The sequence below is a fragment of the Odocoileus virginianus genome, chromosome 3 (genome assembly GCF_023699985.2).
Source record: "Odocoileus virginianus isolate 20LAN1187 ecotype Illinois chromosome 3, Ovbor_1.2, whole genome shotgun sequence".
Taxonomy (NCBI): domain Eukaryota; kingdom Metazoa; phylum Chordata; class Mammalia; order Artiodactyla; family Cervidae; genus Odocoileus; species Odocoileus virginianus.
In genome coordinates this window covers 78,876,049-78,893,122 of record NC_069676.1, presented here as the reverse complement: position 1 = coordinate 78,893,122, position 17,074 = coordinate 78,876,049, and the positions used below count along the sequence as shown (strand labels likewise).

The following is a 17,074-nucleotide window of genomic DNA, read 5'->3' as shown; positions in this document are numbered from 1 at the left end:
TGCATCAATATGCTCAAAAAATTAGCTTGGGGAAATATTAATGGGCAATTTCCTATTCTAATTTAGCTTATTCATGAGTTTAATTTTTCCTGAATTTAAAACAATTAATTTAACTGAGATTATATCATAATTGATTTGAGATAATACAATGTGAAGAAAAGCATAACCATATTTTATAGGAAAATAGCTAGATGGCTGATAATTGAATTTGTAAGTTTATGAAGGTTGATTTTCATTCCAAACATATTTCCCCTACTTCAATACATAATTCTTATGTATTTAAAGTGGTCCAGCATACCAAAAGTATTTCTGATTTTAACATCCACCTAGTATGTAGAATCCTTAGAGTGATAATATCTGTCTTTGGAAGATTAACTTAGTTTCAAGAAAGGAAGAAAAGTAATCCCAAAACAGCAGTGATTAGGTTTAATTTATGGTAACCCATAGTATTGAGAACTGCTGATTGTAAGGCACTGTGCTAAGTGCTTTGAAAACATACATAATGCAAAAGGCGTGGTTTCTACCTTTAAGAAGTTTATTGTCGAAGAGGAAAAAATATGCATAAATAGTTGTTCCTCATCACTTATCTCAGGCACCCCTGAGCTTTCCAATATTGAAAATAGTATAGTTCTTAATAGAAAGGGGAAATTCTTTAGTGGCCATGTATCACAGAATCAATCTTCAAAGCTGAAGAAAATTGGCATTTATCAAGAGTAAGTAACCCATCCAATTCAGAGAAGTAGAGTTTTCTCCACGATGCACATGCATTTTGTGTGAATTCCAAATAAGCTTAACTAATCTGGAGAAGCTATTTTGATGATTTTTGCAAGGACTAGCTTCCCTACGCAAGGCTACTGTGGCCATATGTGAAATCTCTGTCCTGAAGCATTCTCTAAGTATGGAGAGAAGCAATCCCCAAATGGGATTTTTCATTCTAAGTCCTTTTAAGATGATCACTCTTGGTGCGATGAGGCGAGGCTGGCTGATCCCTACGGGTGCTCCGAGGTGATCTGTGAGTGATGGGAGAGCTGTGTGTCTACCTTCACATTCTCTCACCACACCCAGGGACCTCCTTCCCCATCTCCCTGCTCTCCTAACCCCAAGCTAGTGCATCCAAACCCCGTTTCTGAGAGCAACTTTTCTCCTACTTCTACTTATAGGTTGTTCTGTCCCTTGTCCACTTTCCTCTGACACCACTTCCCAACCCTTGAAAAATGATAAGCTGAGAGAAACCAGCAAGTGTATGGGAGGGCTGGGGTGAGGTGGAGGGGACTTAAATAATTCAACTTAAATTCCAAATAAGTTAAGCTTATTTGGAATTCACATAAAATGCATGTGCACCTTGGAGAAAACTCTACTTCTTTGCATTGGATGGGCTGCTTACTCTTGATAAATGCTAATTTTCTTCAGTCTTGAAGACTGATTCTGTGATAGTTGGCCACTAAAGAATTTCCCCTTTCTGTTAAGAACTATACTCTATTATTTTCGATATTGGAAAACTCATAAGACAAAATTCTAAGGGTTTCTTTCAACCCCTGAGCCACTAAGTGAGAAATAGTGGCCTTGATCTCTCCCCTCACCAATTTAGAACCTAGTCTCAAGACAACTCTCAAAATAGAACAAACCCTAGGAATAAAGGAAAGGCTGTGGTCCAAGTGGCACAGAGGGAAGTTTCTGCTTGAATCAGCATCTGTTTCTGCAGTATTGGAGGTCATCAGTAATTCCTTCGCCAGCGCTCTTGTTCAGCACAATTATCGTGCTATGCTAAGCACAGCAGAAGATCCACACGCCTATAAGATGAGATGCTCAGAGGAGGAGAGGACTGGAGATGTTTAAATATTTGTTTCTAACACGGCTTTAATTTGAAATTCTTTCAGTCTGAAGATGTCTGGATATTGAGATAGAGCAAATGAAAGCAGTACGTTCCTGTTATGGATGCAGCCAAGCATCCCCCTTATTTGAAAGGCTTAATCAGCACACTCAGGAACAAGATGTGAGACATCTTGAGGTACGGCTTCCCTGTCAGCTGCAAGACCAATAAAATGCAGATGCCATTCTTTGCCACACTCCAGAGAATGAGTTTGCAGAGTGAGATAGGCTTCACGTTGAAGCTGTTTTATTTGCGCGTGGACGTGGCAGAGGTGGAGAAGTGGCTTTGGGGAGAACGCGTGAGGCTCGGCCCCGGCTGGACCAGCTGCTTATGCGCCCCCTGCCAGGTGACGTCACTCACTCACTCACTCACTCACTCACTCACTCCATCTGAATCTCAGGACCCTGGGGCAGGAGGCATTTCCAGGCCACTCAGACCATTCAGGCAAACTGATTATTTAACTGATTACGTAAACGCCACCTAAAAGCCCCTGGTCATTGATGTTGATCGGACTCATTAATTTAGGATTATTGTTGAATCTGACAAAAGCAAACAGAGTGCCAAAGATATATAAACACAGGTCTAATGGTCACAAAACGTAGACCGCCATGTTCTACTGCCATATTCGGCAACGATCAAATCGCCTCTCGGCACCCTGTAGGTGTGTGTGTGCGCATGCTCAGTCATGTCTGACCCTGGGAGACCCTGTGGACCGCAGCCCAGCAGGCTCCTCTCTCTATGGAATTTTCCAGGCAAGAATGCTTAAGTGGGTTGGTATTTCCTACTTGAGGGGATCATTCTGACCCAGGGATCAAACCTGCATCTCCTGCATCTTTTTCATTGGCAGGTGGATTCTTTACCACTGAACCACCTGAGAAAATCCTACTCAAGGCATAATGGTAGGCAGTTTCAGAGATACCTGTTGGGGTGGCAAGAAGTTCAGAAACAGAAGTAACCCACCTGATTGTCAGTCCTTTTTTTTTTTTTTTTTTATGGAAAAGATGCTCTTCCTCTTTGCTCAACATTTAAACAACTTATAAAGACCTCAATATCGGTGTTCTCTTGAGAGACTAGGTGAAATATTGTTTTTAATTTAAAAGTAAATTATGTAAATAAAATGTTATAATATTGGCTGTAATTATTACTGTTTATTTGCCTTGTATATTTATTTTGAGATCAATTTTCTGCTGAGAATGAGGCTTGCTGCTGGATACCATGTGAGATATAACCCTGGTCTATGAGGGGCTCCCCATTTTGTGGGAGAGCAGATATACACGCATGGATGAGCTGTGAGGCAGGGAAGTTCTGGGTGTGGTCTCAGCGTAGAAACAGGTTTTCAATATTCAAAACTGCCCCTGGAGCCTGGTTGATATGAATGTAGCCTGTGGTGTTCTGCATAGTAATAGCAAGTGGGATTAAGACAGATCCTCTCAAATGCAGTCCAGCAGCAAGAGTAATTTTTGATAACATTTTAAGGAAGGAATTAGATGTAAAGGTGTTATTTGTGAGACATTGCCAATCCCTCAACTGGGCACTGCTATCTACTACTTACTGTCACCCTCGAAGATAACTCCATTTTTCTCCTCCATTCTACATCTAATTAGACAGTCAAGAATCTGCCTGCAGTGCAGGAGACACAGGTTTGATCCTGGGTCAGGAAGATCCCCTGGAAAAGGGAATGGATACCCATTCCATATTCTTGCCTGGGAAATCCCATGGCCAGAGGATCTTGGCAGGCTATAGTCCGTGGGGTTGCAAAGATTCAGACATGACTGAATGACTAACCATGCAAACACTGTTGTTCGATTTTGATTTCCGAATATGCTTTGAACTCTTACTCTTTTCCATTGCTTTTTCAGACCTGCATCATTTTTCACCTGGACCATAGTAGTAGTTTGCTACTTGGCCATAGTTTTGGCCCCTCTTAAATCATTTATGCTAAGTGACAATATCACCATAGTTAAAATCCTTCAAAAATTTCCCATCACTAACAGAATCAGTTTTTCTCAGCAAAATCTCCAGAAAAATAATCTATCTCTGCTTCTTTACCCCATCCTTTAACCTCTCACCAACCCATCTTGCTCTAATAATACTGATCTGCCTTCAGTTCCCTAGTCATACCAGGTTCTTCCCTATTTCTCTGTCTGCCCTCCCTTTCTTCTTTACTGTATTAATCCCTACTCTATTCCATGAAGCCCGGGCTGGATTATAATTCCCTCTCCCATTCTCCAAGGGAATCCTATACATCCAACATCACAGCATCTGCCATGTTATATTGAATTTTTTTGTTTGTTTGTTTCTATGTGTGTCTCTCCCACTGGACTGAAAGCTCCTTCAAAAAATCAGTACAGTAAATCTAGTGTAGTAGCCAATTCCTGCTTCTCACTTAGAGATCAGATTTATGTCATCTCTCAGAAAGCCTGTCTCTGATCATCTCACACCTCCACCTGATTCACCCTTTTTTTTCCTTTACTTACCACTTTATAGTATTTCCTTATTTATTTAAGTGTTTGTTTAGAGTTTGTCTCTCCACCTGAATATGAACCTCAAGAGCTGAGGCTTTTCTGCCTTGTTCATCCTTGTATCTCCACTGCCTAGAAAAGTGCCTGTGTATAGAAGGCCTTTAATTAATATGCAGTTTTCAAAATTGAATTTAATGAATGGAGAATGGATGGATGGATGAATGATAGATGGGCACATAATAAGAGGTCAATAAATTAGTCATGACTGAGTAAACCTATCCGAATTAGGTAAGCAGTCTATATAGATCAGTAATGGTAGAGGATCAGTTTTTATTTTTTTAAACACCTGTAAAGGGACACAGACCACCATAGTGCCTCAATATTTACTTCTGTGACTCACTGCCACAGTCTGTTGCCTGCTGTTTTAATGTTCGCCAGTTTGTGAAAGCTCTATCATATCCTGAGTACCTCTATTAATACTCTACATGATTCCCTCATGTTAATTCTCCTATCCTCCATTCCTAGTATATGTACACACATCCCCATGTAAAATCACAACAGAAGAAAAACAATTCAGTATCAGCTTTTTAAAAATTACTGAACTCTTCACTCTATCAGTTGATATTATTTTCTGTTTCTGCAGGAACATTTGGCTTAAATTCCAGACTTACCTTTTATGAGTTTACCTTCCCTCCTCACTGATTTCCTCATTTATGAAATGAGTGTGATAACCTTTTTTCCTTGAACTGTTATGTTGATTATATGAGGAAACACATGTGGAGGCACTTTTCAAACTTCAAAATGCTCATCTAATATTGTTTTTCATCAAGTATTACTTCATGTCCTTCCCTCATTTATGGATGGTGATAGCATATATCTCCACATTATCTTTCTTTTAAGCATCTTATTGTTCACAGCTTAAGGTCGCTTAATCTTAGGTGTATAATCATTTGCATTCTGAATTGCAACTCCTTCATTAGTTTTTATAACTGTTGTATTTAATAGGACATTGGGGAAGTGGATGGCACAGGCAAAAGGAAATTGGATTTTGAACCTTTTATTATGATGACATCCATTTGATTGTGGTCCAAATGATTAGTGAAGAAAATGCTGCTGTTGTGACAACTTTCCAGTGTGAAATAAAGCGTAAGACTGAAATTTGCTTATTAGGTTACTGTCTCAGAATAAAAGCACCCAGTACCAGTATTCAGCAATATTTCCTGAGCTCTTCTTGTGTGCAAGCCAAGCTACTATGAGCATCTAAGAATGCAGCAGTGTAAGACTCGGGATCTGCTGCAAAGGAGCTAAAAAGCCGGGATGGCCTCGTCTCTAAGGAGAGATGCGCAAGTGACCTTGTAGAACCAAGCTCATTATTAACAATTTACAGTTTCAAAGGGAACAAACCATTTATCTTTCATTACCTCACAGCTTGTAGACTCTGTGTCACCATAACCACAATTTTTGAAATGAGAAAAACTGATGACCATTCCGTTTTTAAGGAATTAAGCTGATACTTCACACACTCATGTTTTGCTCAAGAACCTCCCCCCCCACCCAGAGTCACTGGCCACATAAAGTATAGTATGTAAGTAAATGTTGCAAAAGTTAATTCTAAAAGAACTTGTAGGCTTGAGGACTGAGAAAAGAAAAATTCACCAGTTTTGACCTCACAGCACCGAGATAGCTCAGGAGAAAATATTTTGTAAGCTGTGAAGTACTATATACATACAGCATGTCAATATATATTTTTTAATTCTATTTTGTTTGAATGTATAACTGTTGAGGACATGACAAAATTGGGAGCCTTATGACAGAGTAAGTAAATGCAAATATCTTTTTAAATGCTCATTGGTGTTTGGCGTATATGATAAAGTAGCAGTTCATAGCCATTGTTTGCTGATATAGTTGCTAGTAAGAGGAGGTTAAGAGGACTGACAAAGTGGACATGCTGAATAGTGGTTTGAGGTCTAATTTCTTTTAAAATAGCTACAAATTCGGTGAAGATATCCAATTCAGCATAAGGTCTTTAGAAGTAAACAACTAAATGGTACAGAGTTCTTTCTGAGGCTATCTTGCAGTTTAATTAATCAAAGCTGACTCTCTGGCTCTGCCATTCCACTGACTGGCCTACAATAAATGGGCTCCCTTCCTGCTGTACTTTTCCTTCCAAACATTGTGCAAATCAAGGACAAGCATCCTTGAGACTCTTTTTAATGGCAACATTCGTAAAAACCCAGCCTCCTGCAGTTGCTTAAAATCAAAGTGTCATCATGAAAGCTACTTAGTGCTTTTATGAAATCTGTAAAGATCTTGAAGTTTGAAATGCAAAGCAGAGCAAGAATCCAAAGACTCAATATTTGAGTTTTCAATGTTCATTTTTTTAGGAATGTGAAAATCAGATTGTTATCCATGACTCCTAATGCTGTGATTCTAAAAATGAATGACTTCTTAATTAAATGACTTCAAAGTGATATAGTGCTCCTTTATAAAGTGCTAGAGTTCTAAATGCAGTGCTTTAGAAAATATCTAAACTGTCTAAATTTAACTCAGCAAGTGAATAATTTGTTAGCTATCAATAACAAAGATGCAGTTTTTGCTATATTAATGTCATATATACTAATAGCAACTGATTAAGATGATTACTTATCCACAAATTTTGTTTTTTAAAAAAGTGTTTAAAGGTTTTAAATTCATTGGGAAAATGTTACTAAGTAATGTCCTTTGAACTACTTATTATCTGAGCTTGGAATAGATAAAAGAAACATTTATGCTTAGTGAAAAAAATGGAGAGCAACGAGAATCATCCTTGTAACTTTTAAAAATATAGTCCTGTGGCAGAATTCTTTGTTTCATATTTGCATCCTCAGTCAGTTCAATTCAGTTAAGTCACTCAGTCGTGTCTGACTCTTTGTGACCCCATGAACCGTAGCACGCCAGGCCTCCCTGTCCATCACCAACTCCTGGAGTTTACTTAAACTCATATCCATCGAGTCGGTGATGCCATCCAACCATCTCATCCTCTGTCGTCCGCTTCTCCTCCTGCCCTCAATCTTTCCCAGCATCAGGGTCTTTTCAAATGAGTCAGCTCTTTGCATCAGATGGCGAAAGTATTGGAGTTTCAGCTTCAACATCAGTCCTTCCAATGAATACCCAGGACTGATCTCCTTTAGGATGGACTGGTTGGATTTCCTTGCATCCTCAATCTGAATGTAAACATTTAATTACTAAAAATTGTTAGACTTCAGTAGTAATTAAAATCTAAAATATCCTTGGTGACAATGACTGAGTTGTGCACTAAGGTTTAATAATAGCAGTAAACTCCTTTCATATTTTCAAGAATTCTAGTATATCATTATAGTATATTTTATAATTGGATTATCATATTTATTATACAAATGTAATTTTTTTCAATAAGTTGAGTATAGTACATATTATTGAAATTAAGAAAACTAGGTATTGCTTTTCATTATAGTATTACTTATTCTGAATTTTCAAAACTGAATTAAAAATAAGTGTACTGTCTGGTGAATTTTTAGTAAATAATTAAGAAATTTAAATGTATATTATATATATAGTACATATGTTATTTTTATTTTTTAATTTAAAAATTTTTGAGTACATATATTATTTTTACATCAATTTACTTTTATTTCTGATTTTAAAATTGAAATACCTTCAGTATCTGAGGACCTATTATTTTGAGTATATTATGCTTTAATCTTAGTATTTTAAGTATTTATTAGTAAATGTATCTTGAATTCCAATTTACAAATTTAACAAAAAATAAAAGAAAAATGCTAAAATATATGTGCAGAATCCCTATTGATAGAGTTGTGTATTTTGAATTAAAATTAGAAATGTAAATATTTTAATATCTTGATTTACTGAGTGGTATTTATACTGCTCTATATAATGTCTGAGTGCTTACCTGCTTACTCTATAAAAATAATTTGTCTATGTATTTCCTGTTACTTATAGCATAGCATGTTATTATTATAATGGTTTAAAATGTTTTGACAGGTTTACATACAGCCCTTTTTTTGGAAGCATTGCTGCCAGCCATTATAAAAATGAAACTTAAAAAGTTATAGTCATGAGAAATGCTAAGTCAGTATGTAACTGATTTTAATACAAAATTCAGATGTAGCCTAGTCAAGAAATAATGGACCAATCGATATTTTTTGACAAATTATGATTTGTGAGGTGTGCCAATGGAAATATAAAATACGAGATAGACTTTCTAAGGACATTACACTTTTTGTTGATTTGATCAACACAGGATAGCAGTATATAACACAGAATAGGTGTGCAGAAGGGACATGTCTGTTCAGATGCCACATTCACAGCGAAGTAAGAGAGAGTGGTAGGAGGAGCAAGAATTACTCCATGTTGTGATCTGTAACAAACCTGTGAAATGTGAGGGGCTTGAATGGCATGATGGTCCAAGTTGAAATCACTTTTAAAAATCTTCTATCAAATCTAACAGCCACATGTGGATATGTTATTTCTGATACCTTCACATTTTTCCTCTAATTTGTTCCTAGAATGCTCTGGCCCACTGGGAATTGAAGGGGGAATCATTTCAAATCAGCAAATCACAGCTTCATCTACCCACCGAGCTCTTTTTGGACTCCAGAAATGGTATCCCTACTATGCACGTCTGAATAAGAAGGGACTTATAAATGCCTGGACAGCTGCAGAAAATGACAGATGGCCATGGATTCAGGTAACAGAAGGGATGGGACAGGGTTTCTGCCAAGGAATGGCTAGAGTCATTTCACATAGAAGATAGTGAGTGACCAAAGTGTGACTTTTCTTCATGGTCACAGAAGAAAGGATGATTTAGCTAGAGTCCAAACTGACTATAAATCCTGAAACTGTGGGAAATGTGAATATTCCATTTGAAAGTGAATGAAGAGAGTTAAAAAATGTAAAAATGACCTTGAGTTGTAAATATCACTCTCTGAAGGTACATGTCATAGAGAGGATTTTACATATGCCATGTGTCCATTAATACTATGTTAACACTTAGTAGCAATTTTTGGTACTTCAGAAGTATAAAAATGGTGTCTTTTCCTCCTCTGTCTTATTAGTGGTTCCATATGTGTATATATAAATTATACAATGGCGTATAATATCTCAAATGTCTTCTGCACCCTCTTTCAATAACTAGGTGTGTTTCAATTAATACTCTGTCATTTATTATCATCAGTCAGCTCTGTTTTTAAATGTGAGAAAACGATGCCATACCAAGATATTAAATGATTTCTGAAAGGTGTGATGGATGGGAGTAATGCCTGCGTCTTATGTATTATCTGCTTAACACCTTTTGAGCCCTTAACTGAAGTGAAACAGGAAAACTATATTTTTGGAGGCAGAAAAGGTGCTCAAACCATGATTTCTGTGAAAGCTTATACCTCTGTTGGTGTGGCACATGTTAATAACATTTAACAATTCATTGAGGTGTGCTAAAGAGAGGGGAAATCCAGTGCACACTGAGGTCAGAGGAAGAAGTTATTAATTATCAGGAGAAAGGCTCATGGGAAGATAGCTTCTGAGACAGGCCTTGGAAGATGACTTTCAGTAAAGACTAGATACCAAGGAAACAGGATGATCCAAGATGCCACGTGAGAATCTGGGCAGTGCCAGATAGCAAATCATGACCTGTGTTTAGGTTGCTGGGGGAAGTGCATGTGTGGGTTCAGTGCACCACAGAATTGGAATAGGGAGTTATTACAGAATCTTGATTTGTTTAGATAGCTGATCTCTTATGTTTTGACTACATACTTTGAGTCAGAGGTAATTTTTAAGATGCAGATGTATGATGTAATATTATTAAGTGGCAAAAGATAGAGGTTGCTTTTCAGGGATAAGAAAGGGATATTAATTTACAGCCAAGTGATTTGATTTCTATACTTTCAAAACAGGGCCAGAGTCCCCTTCAGATATATCTTTCTTGAGATTTCTTATGAATTTTACACATTCTAAATACATTTCTTTAATCTATATGGCTCCATGTGATTATCTGATATTCTTGTTTGGTTTTATGAATTTAATTGTTATGCATTTGCGGAAATTGCTTCTTTAGTTACAGATGATTTTTCTAATCAAATGCCACGTGGGCGGGGAGAACTCCAGATAGTGGAAATGGCACCTCTGTACAATTTTGATCATAGACTAATGAAGTTCCAATTAATTAAGTTTCAAGTGAACACATAACAAAAACGCCTATATTCTATTTGCTAAAAGTCATTCCAGAGACCATTTTTTAAGCTGACCTTATGAAATGCATTTACAGAATTGAAGTCATGATAAAACCTTAGAAATTAAGGTTCACAGCAGAAATTGCAGAGCAACTGAGAGACGATTCACAAGTTGCATCAGAGTTTTTCTTTGGCAGGTTATGTTCATGCACATCAGTGATTGCCTGTTTCAATAAACCATGAATAACATACTTTTGCAGTTTGTTTTTCTCTGAGAAACCCTTTATGATTGTTTTAGGTCCTGATTTTTCACTTCACTTTGTCACAGTTCATTGCCTACTTAACACTACTCATTATTCTGTCCTTCAGAATATGAATTTTAAGCTTTCTTTCGCCCACTGATTATAGGTAGAAATAACCTCAGTGAAAGAGAGCAAAGAGTTGAATCTTAGATTAAATATATAACTTCATCAATTTAAGTAGAATAACTAAATACTTCTTTAAATTATAAGGGCACTCTATTGCTATTGTAACTATGTCTATTATTATTATTTTGCTTTTGTTGTGAAGATGATCAGTTCAGTTTAGTTCAGTCACTCAGTTGTATCTGACTTTGTGACCCCATGGACTGCAGCACACCAGGCTTCCCTGTCCTTCACTGAGCCCGAAACTTGCTCAGACTCTTGTCTTTCAAGTTAGTGATGTCATCCAACCATCTCATCCTCTGTCATCCTCTTCTCCTCCTGCCTTCAATCTTTCCCAGCATCAGGGTTTTTTCAAATGAGTCAGTTCTTCACATCAGGTTGCCAGAGTATTAGAGATTCAGCATCAGCCCTTCCAAGGAATATTCAGGACTGATCTCCTTCAGGATAGACTGGTTGGATCTCCTTGCAGTCCAAGGGACTCTCAAGAGTCTTCTCCAACACCACAGTTCAAAAGCATCAATTCATTGGCGCTCAGCTTTCTTTATGGTCCAACTCTCACATCTATACATGACTACTGGAAAAACCATAGCTTTGACTAGACAGACCTATGTAAGCAAAGTAATGTCTCTGCTTTTTAATATGCTCTCTAGGTTGGTCATAATTTTTCTTCCAAGGAGCATCTTTTAATTTCACGGCTGCAGTCACCATCTACAGTGATTTTGGACCCCAAGAAAGTAGTCCGTCACTGTTACCATTGTTTTCCCATTTATTTGCCATGAAGTGATGGGACCAGATGCCATGATCTTAGTTTTTTAACTGTTGAGTTTTAAGCCAGCTTTTTCTCTCTCCTCTTTCACTTTCATCAAGAGGCTGTTTAGTTCATCTTCATTTTCTGCCATAAAGGTGGTGTCATCTGCATATCTGAGGTTATTGATATTCTCGTGGCAATCTTGATTCCAGCTTGTGCTTCATCCAGCCCATCGTTTCTCATGATGTACTTTGCATGTAAGTTAAATAAGCAGGGTAACAAAATACAGCCTTGATGTACTCCTTCCCCAATTTGGAACCAGTCTGTTGTTCCATATCCAGTTCTAACTGTTGCTTTTTGGTCTGTATACAGATTTCTCAGGAGGCAGGTAAGGATGTCTGGTATTTCCATCTCTTGAAGAATATTCTACCGTTTGTTGTGATCCACACAATCAAAGGCTTTGGTGTAGTCAATAAAGCAGAAATGGGTGTTTTTCTGGAGTTCCCTTGCTTTTTCTATGAGGATGATAATGAACTCTTAGATAAAAACAGTAAAAGTTAATTTAAAGGGTTTATATTAGATAAGGAAATCTTGCATATCATGGGAGGAAAACTGAAAACTCACTATTGCTTTTCAATACATATTTCATTATTGTGTTCAGAGAATTATTATAGTCTTTAATAATACCTCCTTTTCTAAGTTATTTTTCCAAAGAAAAATACATCTCTTTTCTTAAAGAACAACCATATCTAAGAGGCTTTAGGAAGTGTAATCATATCACAGATTTTCTTTGTTTGAGCATTATTAATTTTCCTTGTCACTTTATTCTTTTATTTATATTCAGTCATTCAAATGAAGCATTTGAGTACTTTGCTTAAACTTACTTATAATGGGCACAGTACTCCCCTAATCTTTTAGGTGTATAAGACACATACACTAATTAGTATTCAATTTCATTTTCTTCCTTATCCTGATAAAAATAAAAATTAAAATTGCCATTTTTAAATTTACACACTCAGCATGCAATTATGGATAGTACCACAAAGTTCATAATTGGTTCTGAATTTTAGGAGTTAGTTCAGTAAGTACAGTTAAACAGAAATCTATTTTTCTTTTCTAATTTTTTTGACCTTTATTTCCTCACCTAGATTTTTTCCCCCAAGTAATAAATAACCACCATCTTACACATTAACTCATTCATTAGCATCCTGGAATATCAATTTCATATCTGACTGCTATGTTAGAAATAATAACTTTACACAATTATAGAAATATGCTTTGTATTATGCAAAAATTAGAAGTTTATCTAAACCTCTGGGAACTTTGCTAATTGAATCAGATTAGTCAGGATGATTATTATTTTAAAAGATAAACATTTTCCATTCCTATTATTTTCCTTTTCTTTTGTTACAGATATATGTAGTAAAATGTGTTTTATTGTTTTCTTTTTTTAATTTCTAAGGTGATTTTTGTTTGTATATGTTCTTTCTGGGATGCATACATATTGGATTTTCAGTCATTTATTTATTCATCCATTCACCAGACATTTACTAAATGAATGTCTGCTCTGTGTCTATTTTTCACTGGGCACTAGACAAACAATACTACTTGCTTTCACAATGCTCTATATCTAAGATATAGGGAAGTAAATAGAGTAAACATGATAATGTAATGTGTATTCTGGTGTTACATCATCTGCTAACCATTTTATTTGAACCATAATATTTTATTATATCTAGACAGTCTATTTTTAATAAAACTTTTGTTAAGCTAAAAACTAGGGACATTAACTTTTGAAAATACTTACAGCCATGCAATACATGTATAATGGGAATTTCCTTTTGTGTTCTATAAATACACTAAGCTAGTTTAGAGACTTTTTGTGGGTCACATAACCCACTCCAGTATTCTAGTCTGGGAAATTCCATGGACAGAGGAGCCTGGTAGGCTACAGTTCATGCGCTTGCAAGGAATCAAGCATGACTGAAGTGACTTAACATGTACAGACATACTAAGGAAAAGCCACAATTTTCCTCTGAAAGTTAATTTAACAGTAATTGTTTCAGTGCTACTATTTAATCACTGAGAAAAATAGGTTTTGATCTTTCTATTTTAAGTAATTCATTACCCCTTAGAAAATGTGAATATGATGTTACTATGTTCCTTTTCTGTATGCCACAGAGCTTGGGGGACGGTAGTTATTTCTCAAACTTCGGTATGCACAGGAATCACGTGGGTCACTGGATACAAACAGAAACTTCTGGATTGTCCCACAGTCCCATTTATTGAAGGTCATCCTCACACTGCCCAGTAAAAACCTGTCTTATCAGTTTATAAAGCCTGCATTTGAACTGCCTGAGATATTAAAAATACATAAAATACATACATACGTACCTACATAAAATACATGAAAAGGACACTTTTGCTTGATGATCTGGGCACTTTGTTTTTGAAATTGCAAGTAGTGATAACTGTGGAGCTGGAGGAGAGGAAAGAACAGTGAATAAAAATGAGGAAACGTAGTAGGAATTATGTGACCCACAAAAAGTCTCTAAACTAGAGGGAGACAGAACCATCTTGTGTATTCCAGTCAGAAGTTTATCCCACCTTTGCACAATTCATCAGTAGTCATTATTCATTAGTTATAAAGGTTTTAAGTATTTTCAAAAGTTAATGTCCCTAAATGACTATTAGATTCTTCTCTGTTAGAAAATTTCAAATACCTGAAAGCAAGCCCATCCACTTTTTGCATTTTAAACAAAATAATAATGTGGAATACATGGGCCTAACAGACTTATGTGAGCACATGTTATGTTACAAATTCACATTTCTGGAATATAAATTCCATACGCAGTGGGGATTTTTTTAAACTTTGTGAACCAGATTCACAAATGCTGCAAAAAATAGAGTAATCATCTATTTCATTTACAAAGCCTATATATAATGTGTGTAAAGACTTTTTTTGGTACTTAGAGGCACCTGGAGCTTCTTGAGACACAAAAACCATCTAAAAACACAGAATTTAAGAAGTAGACTTTTTTTTTCATTTTCAAGATGTTTTCTAGTTACAGAACCTGAATTACACAGAATTTAACATGTCTTTACTACTTCTTCATTCAAGTATAAAGTCTTTATCCTGTTTTTTTTCCTGGAAAAGTTATGTTCTCAGATACACTCCCATCCATACTATATGTCTCTATAAGGTTAATTACATCTAGACATTCATATTGTTATCGATATGGTTATCGTTACCATCTTTCTAAAGTCCATATATATGTGTTAGTATACTGTAATGGTCTTTATCTTTCTGGCTTACTTTGCTCTGTATAATGGGCTCCAGTTTCATCCATCTCATTAGAACTGATTCAAATGAATTCTTTTTAATGGCTGAGTAATATTCCATGGTGTATATGTACCACAGCTTCCTCATCCATTCGTCTGCTGATGGGCATCTAGGTTGCTTCCATGTCCTGGCTATTATAAACAGTGCTGCGATGAACATTGGGGTGCACGTGTCTCTTTCAGATCTGGTTTCCTTGGTGTGTATGCCCAGAAGTGGGATTGCTGGGTCATATGGCAGTTCTATTTCCAGCTTTTTAAGAAATCTCCACACTGTTTTCCATAGTGGCTGTACTAATTTGCATTCCCACCAACAGTGTAAGAGGGTTCCCTTTTCTCCACACCCTCTCCAGCATTTATTGCTTGTAGACTTTTGGATAGCAGCCATCCTGACTGGCGTATAATGGTACCTCATTGTGGTTTTGATTTGCATTTCTCTGATAATGAGTGATGTTGAGCATCTTTTCATGTGTTTGTTAGCCGTCTGCATGTCTTCCTTGGAGAAATGTCTGTTTAGTTCTTTGGCCCATTTTTGAATTGGGTCATTTATTTTTCTGGAGTTGAGCTGGAGGAGTTGTTTGTATATTTTTGAGATTAATCCTTTGTCTGTTGCTTCGTTTGCTATTATTTTCTCCCAATCTGAGGGCTGTCTTTTCACCTTGCTTATAGTTTCCTTTGTAGTGCAAAAGCTTTTAAGTTTCATTAGGTCCCATTTGTTTATTTTTGCTTTTATTTCTAAAATTCTGGGATGTGGGTCATAGAGGATCCTGCTGTGATTTATGTCGGAGAGTGTTTTGCCTATGTTCTCCTCTAGGAGTTTTATAGTTTCTGGTCTTACATTTAGATCTTTAATCCATTTTGAGTTTATTTTTGTGTATGGTGTTAGAAAGTGTTCTAGTTTCATTCTTTTACAGGTGGTTGACCAGTTTTCCCAGCACCACTTGTTAAAGAGGTTGTCTTTTTTCCATTGTATATCCTTGCCTCCTTTGTCGAAGATAAGGTGACCATAGGTTCGTGGATTTATCTCTGGGCTTTCTATTCTGTTCCATTGATCTATATTTCTGTCTTTGTGCCAGTACCATACTGTCTTGATGACTGTGGCTTTGTAGTAGAGCCTGAGGTCAGGCAGGTTGATTCCTCCAGTTCCCTTGTTTCCTAAGGTTGCTTTAGCTATTCGAGCTTTTTTGTATTTCCATACAAATTGTGAAATTATATGTTCTAGTTCTGTGAAAAATACCGTTGGTAGCTTGATAGGGATTGCATTGAATCTATAGATTGCTTTGGGTAGTATAGCCATTTTGACAATATTGATTCTTCCAATCCATGAACACGGTATATTTCTCCATCTGTTTGTGTCCTCTTTGATTTCTTTCATCAATGTTTTATAGTTTTCTATGTATAGGTCTTTTGTTTCTTTAGGTAGATATACTCCTAAGTATTTTATTCTTTTTGTTGCATTGGTGAATGGTATTGTTTCCTTAATTTCTCTTTCTGTTTTCTCATTGTTAGTGTATAGGAATGCAAGAGATTTCTGTGTGTTAATTTTACATCCTGCAACTTTACTGTATTCGTTGATTAGCCCTAGTAATTTTCTGGTAGAGTCTTTAGGGTTTTCTATGTAGAGGATCATGTAAAAATGTTAATTTTTAAAACCAAAAATGCACTTAGCATTACGTAAAAATGACTTATCTATACTGAAAAATGATAGACTAATTATTTGGTCCCTTACCTCATTTATACTAATAGTAATGCATATTGCTTGCTTCGGAGAAGGCAATGGCAACCCACTCCAGTTCTGTTGTCTGGAAAATCCCTTGGACAGAGGAGCCTTGTAGGCTGCAGTCCATGGGGTCACTAGGAGTCGGACACGACTGAAGACTTCACTTTCCCTTTTCACTTTCATGCTTGGAGAAGGAAATGGCAACCCACTCCATTATTCTTGCTTGGAGAATCCCAGGGATGGGGGAGTCTGGTGGGCTGCCGTCTGTGGGGTCGCACAGAGTCGGACACAACTGAAGCGACTTAGC

The 17,074-nt window shown here is 36.6% G+C and overlaps 1 protein-coding gene across 2 annotated transcripts in view; it reads left to right on the top strand.

The window, feature by feature from the left end:
* Positions 1-17,074, top strand: part of EDIL3 (EGF like repeats and discoidin domains 3) — a 457,653-nt gene that overhangs the window by 271,140 nt on the left and 169,439 nt on the right. For both annotated transcript variants that reach the window (XM_070465779.1, XM_070465778.1), the window contains one exon: positions 8,877-9,058. In XM_070465779.1, coding sequence (XP_070321880.1) covers positions 8,877-9,058 — 182 coding nt within the window. The remainder of the gene's footprint in view (positions 1-8,876; positions 9,059-17,074) is intronic.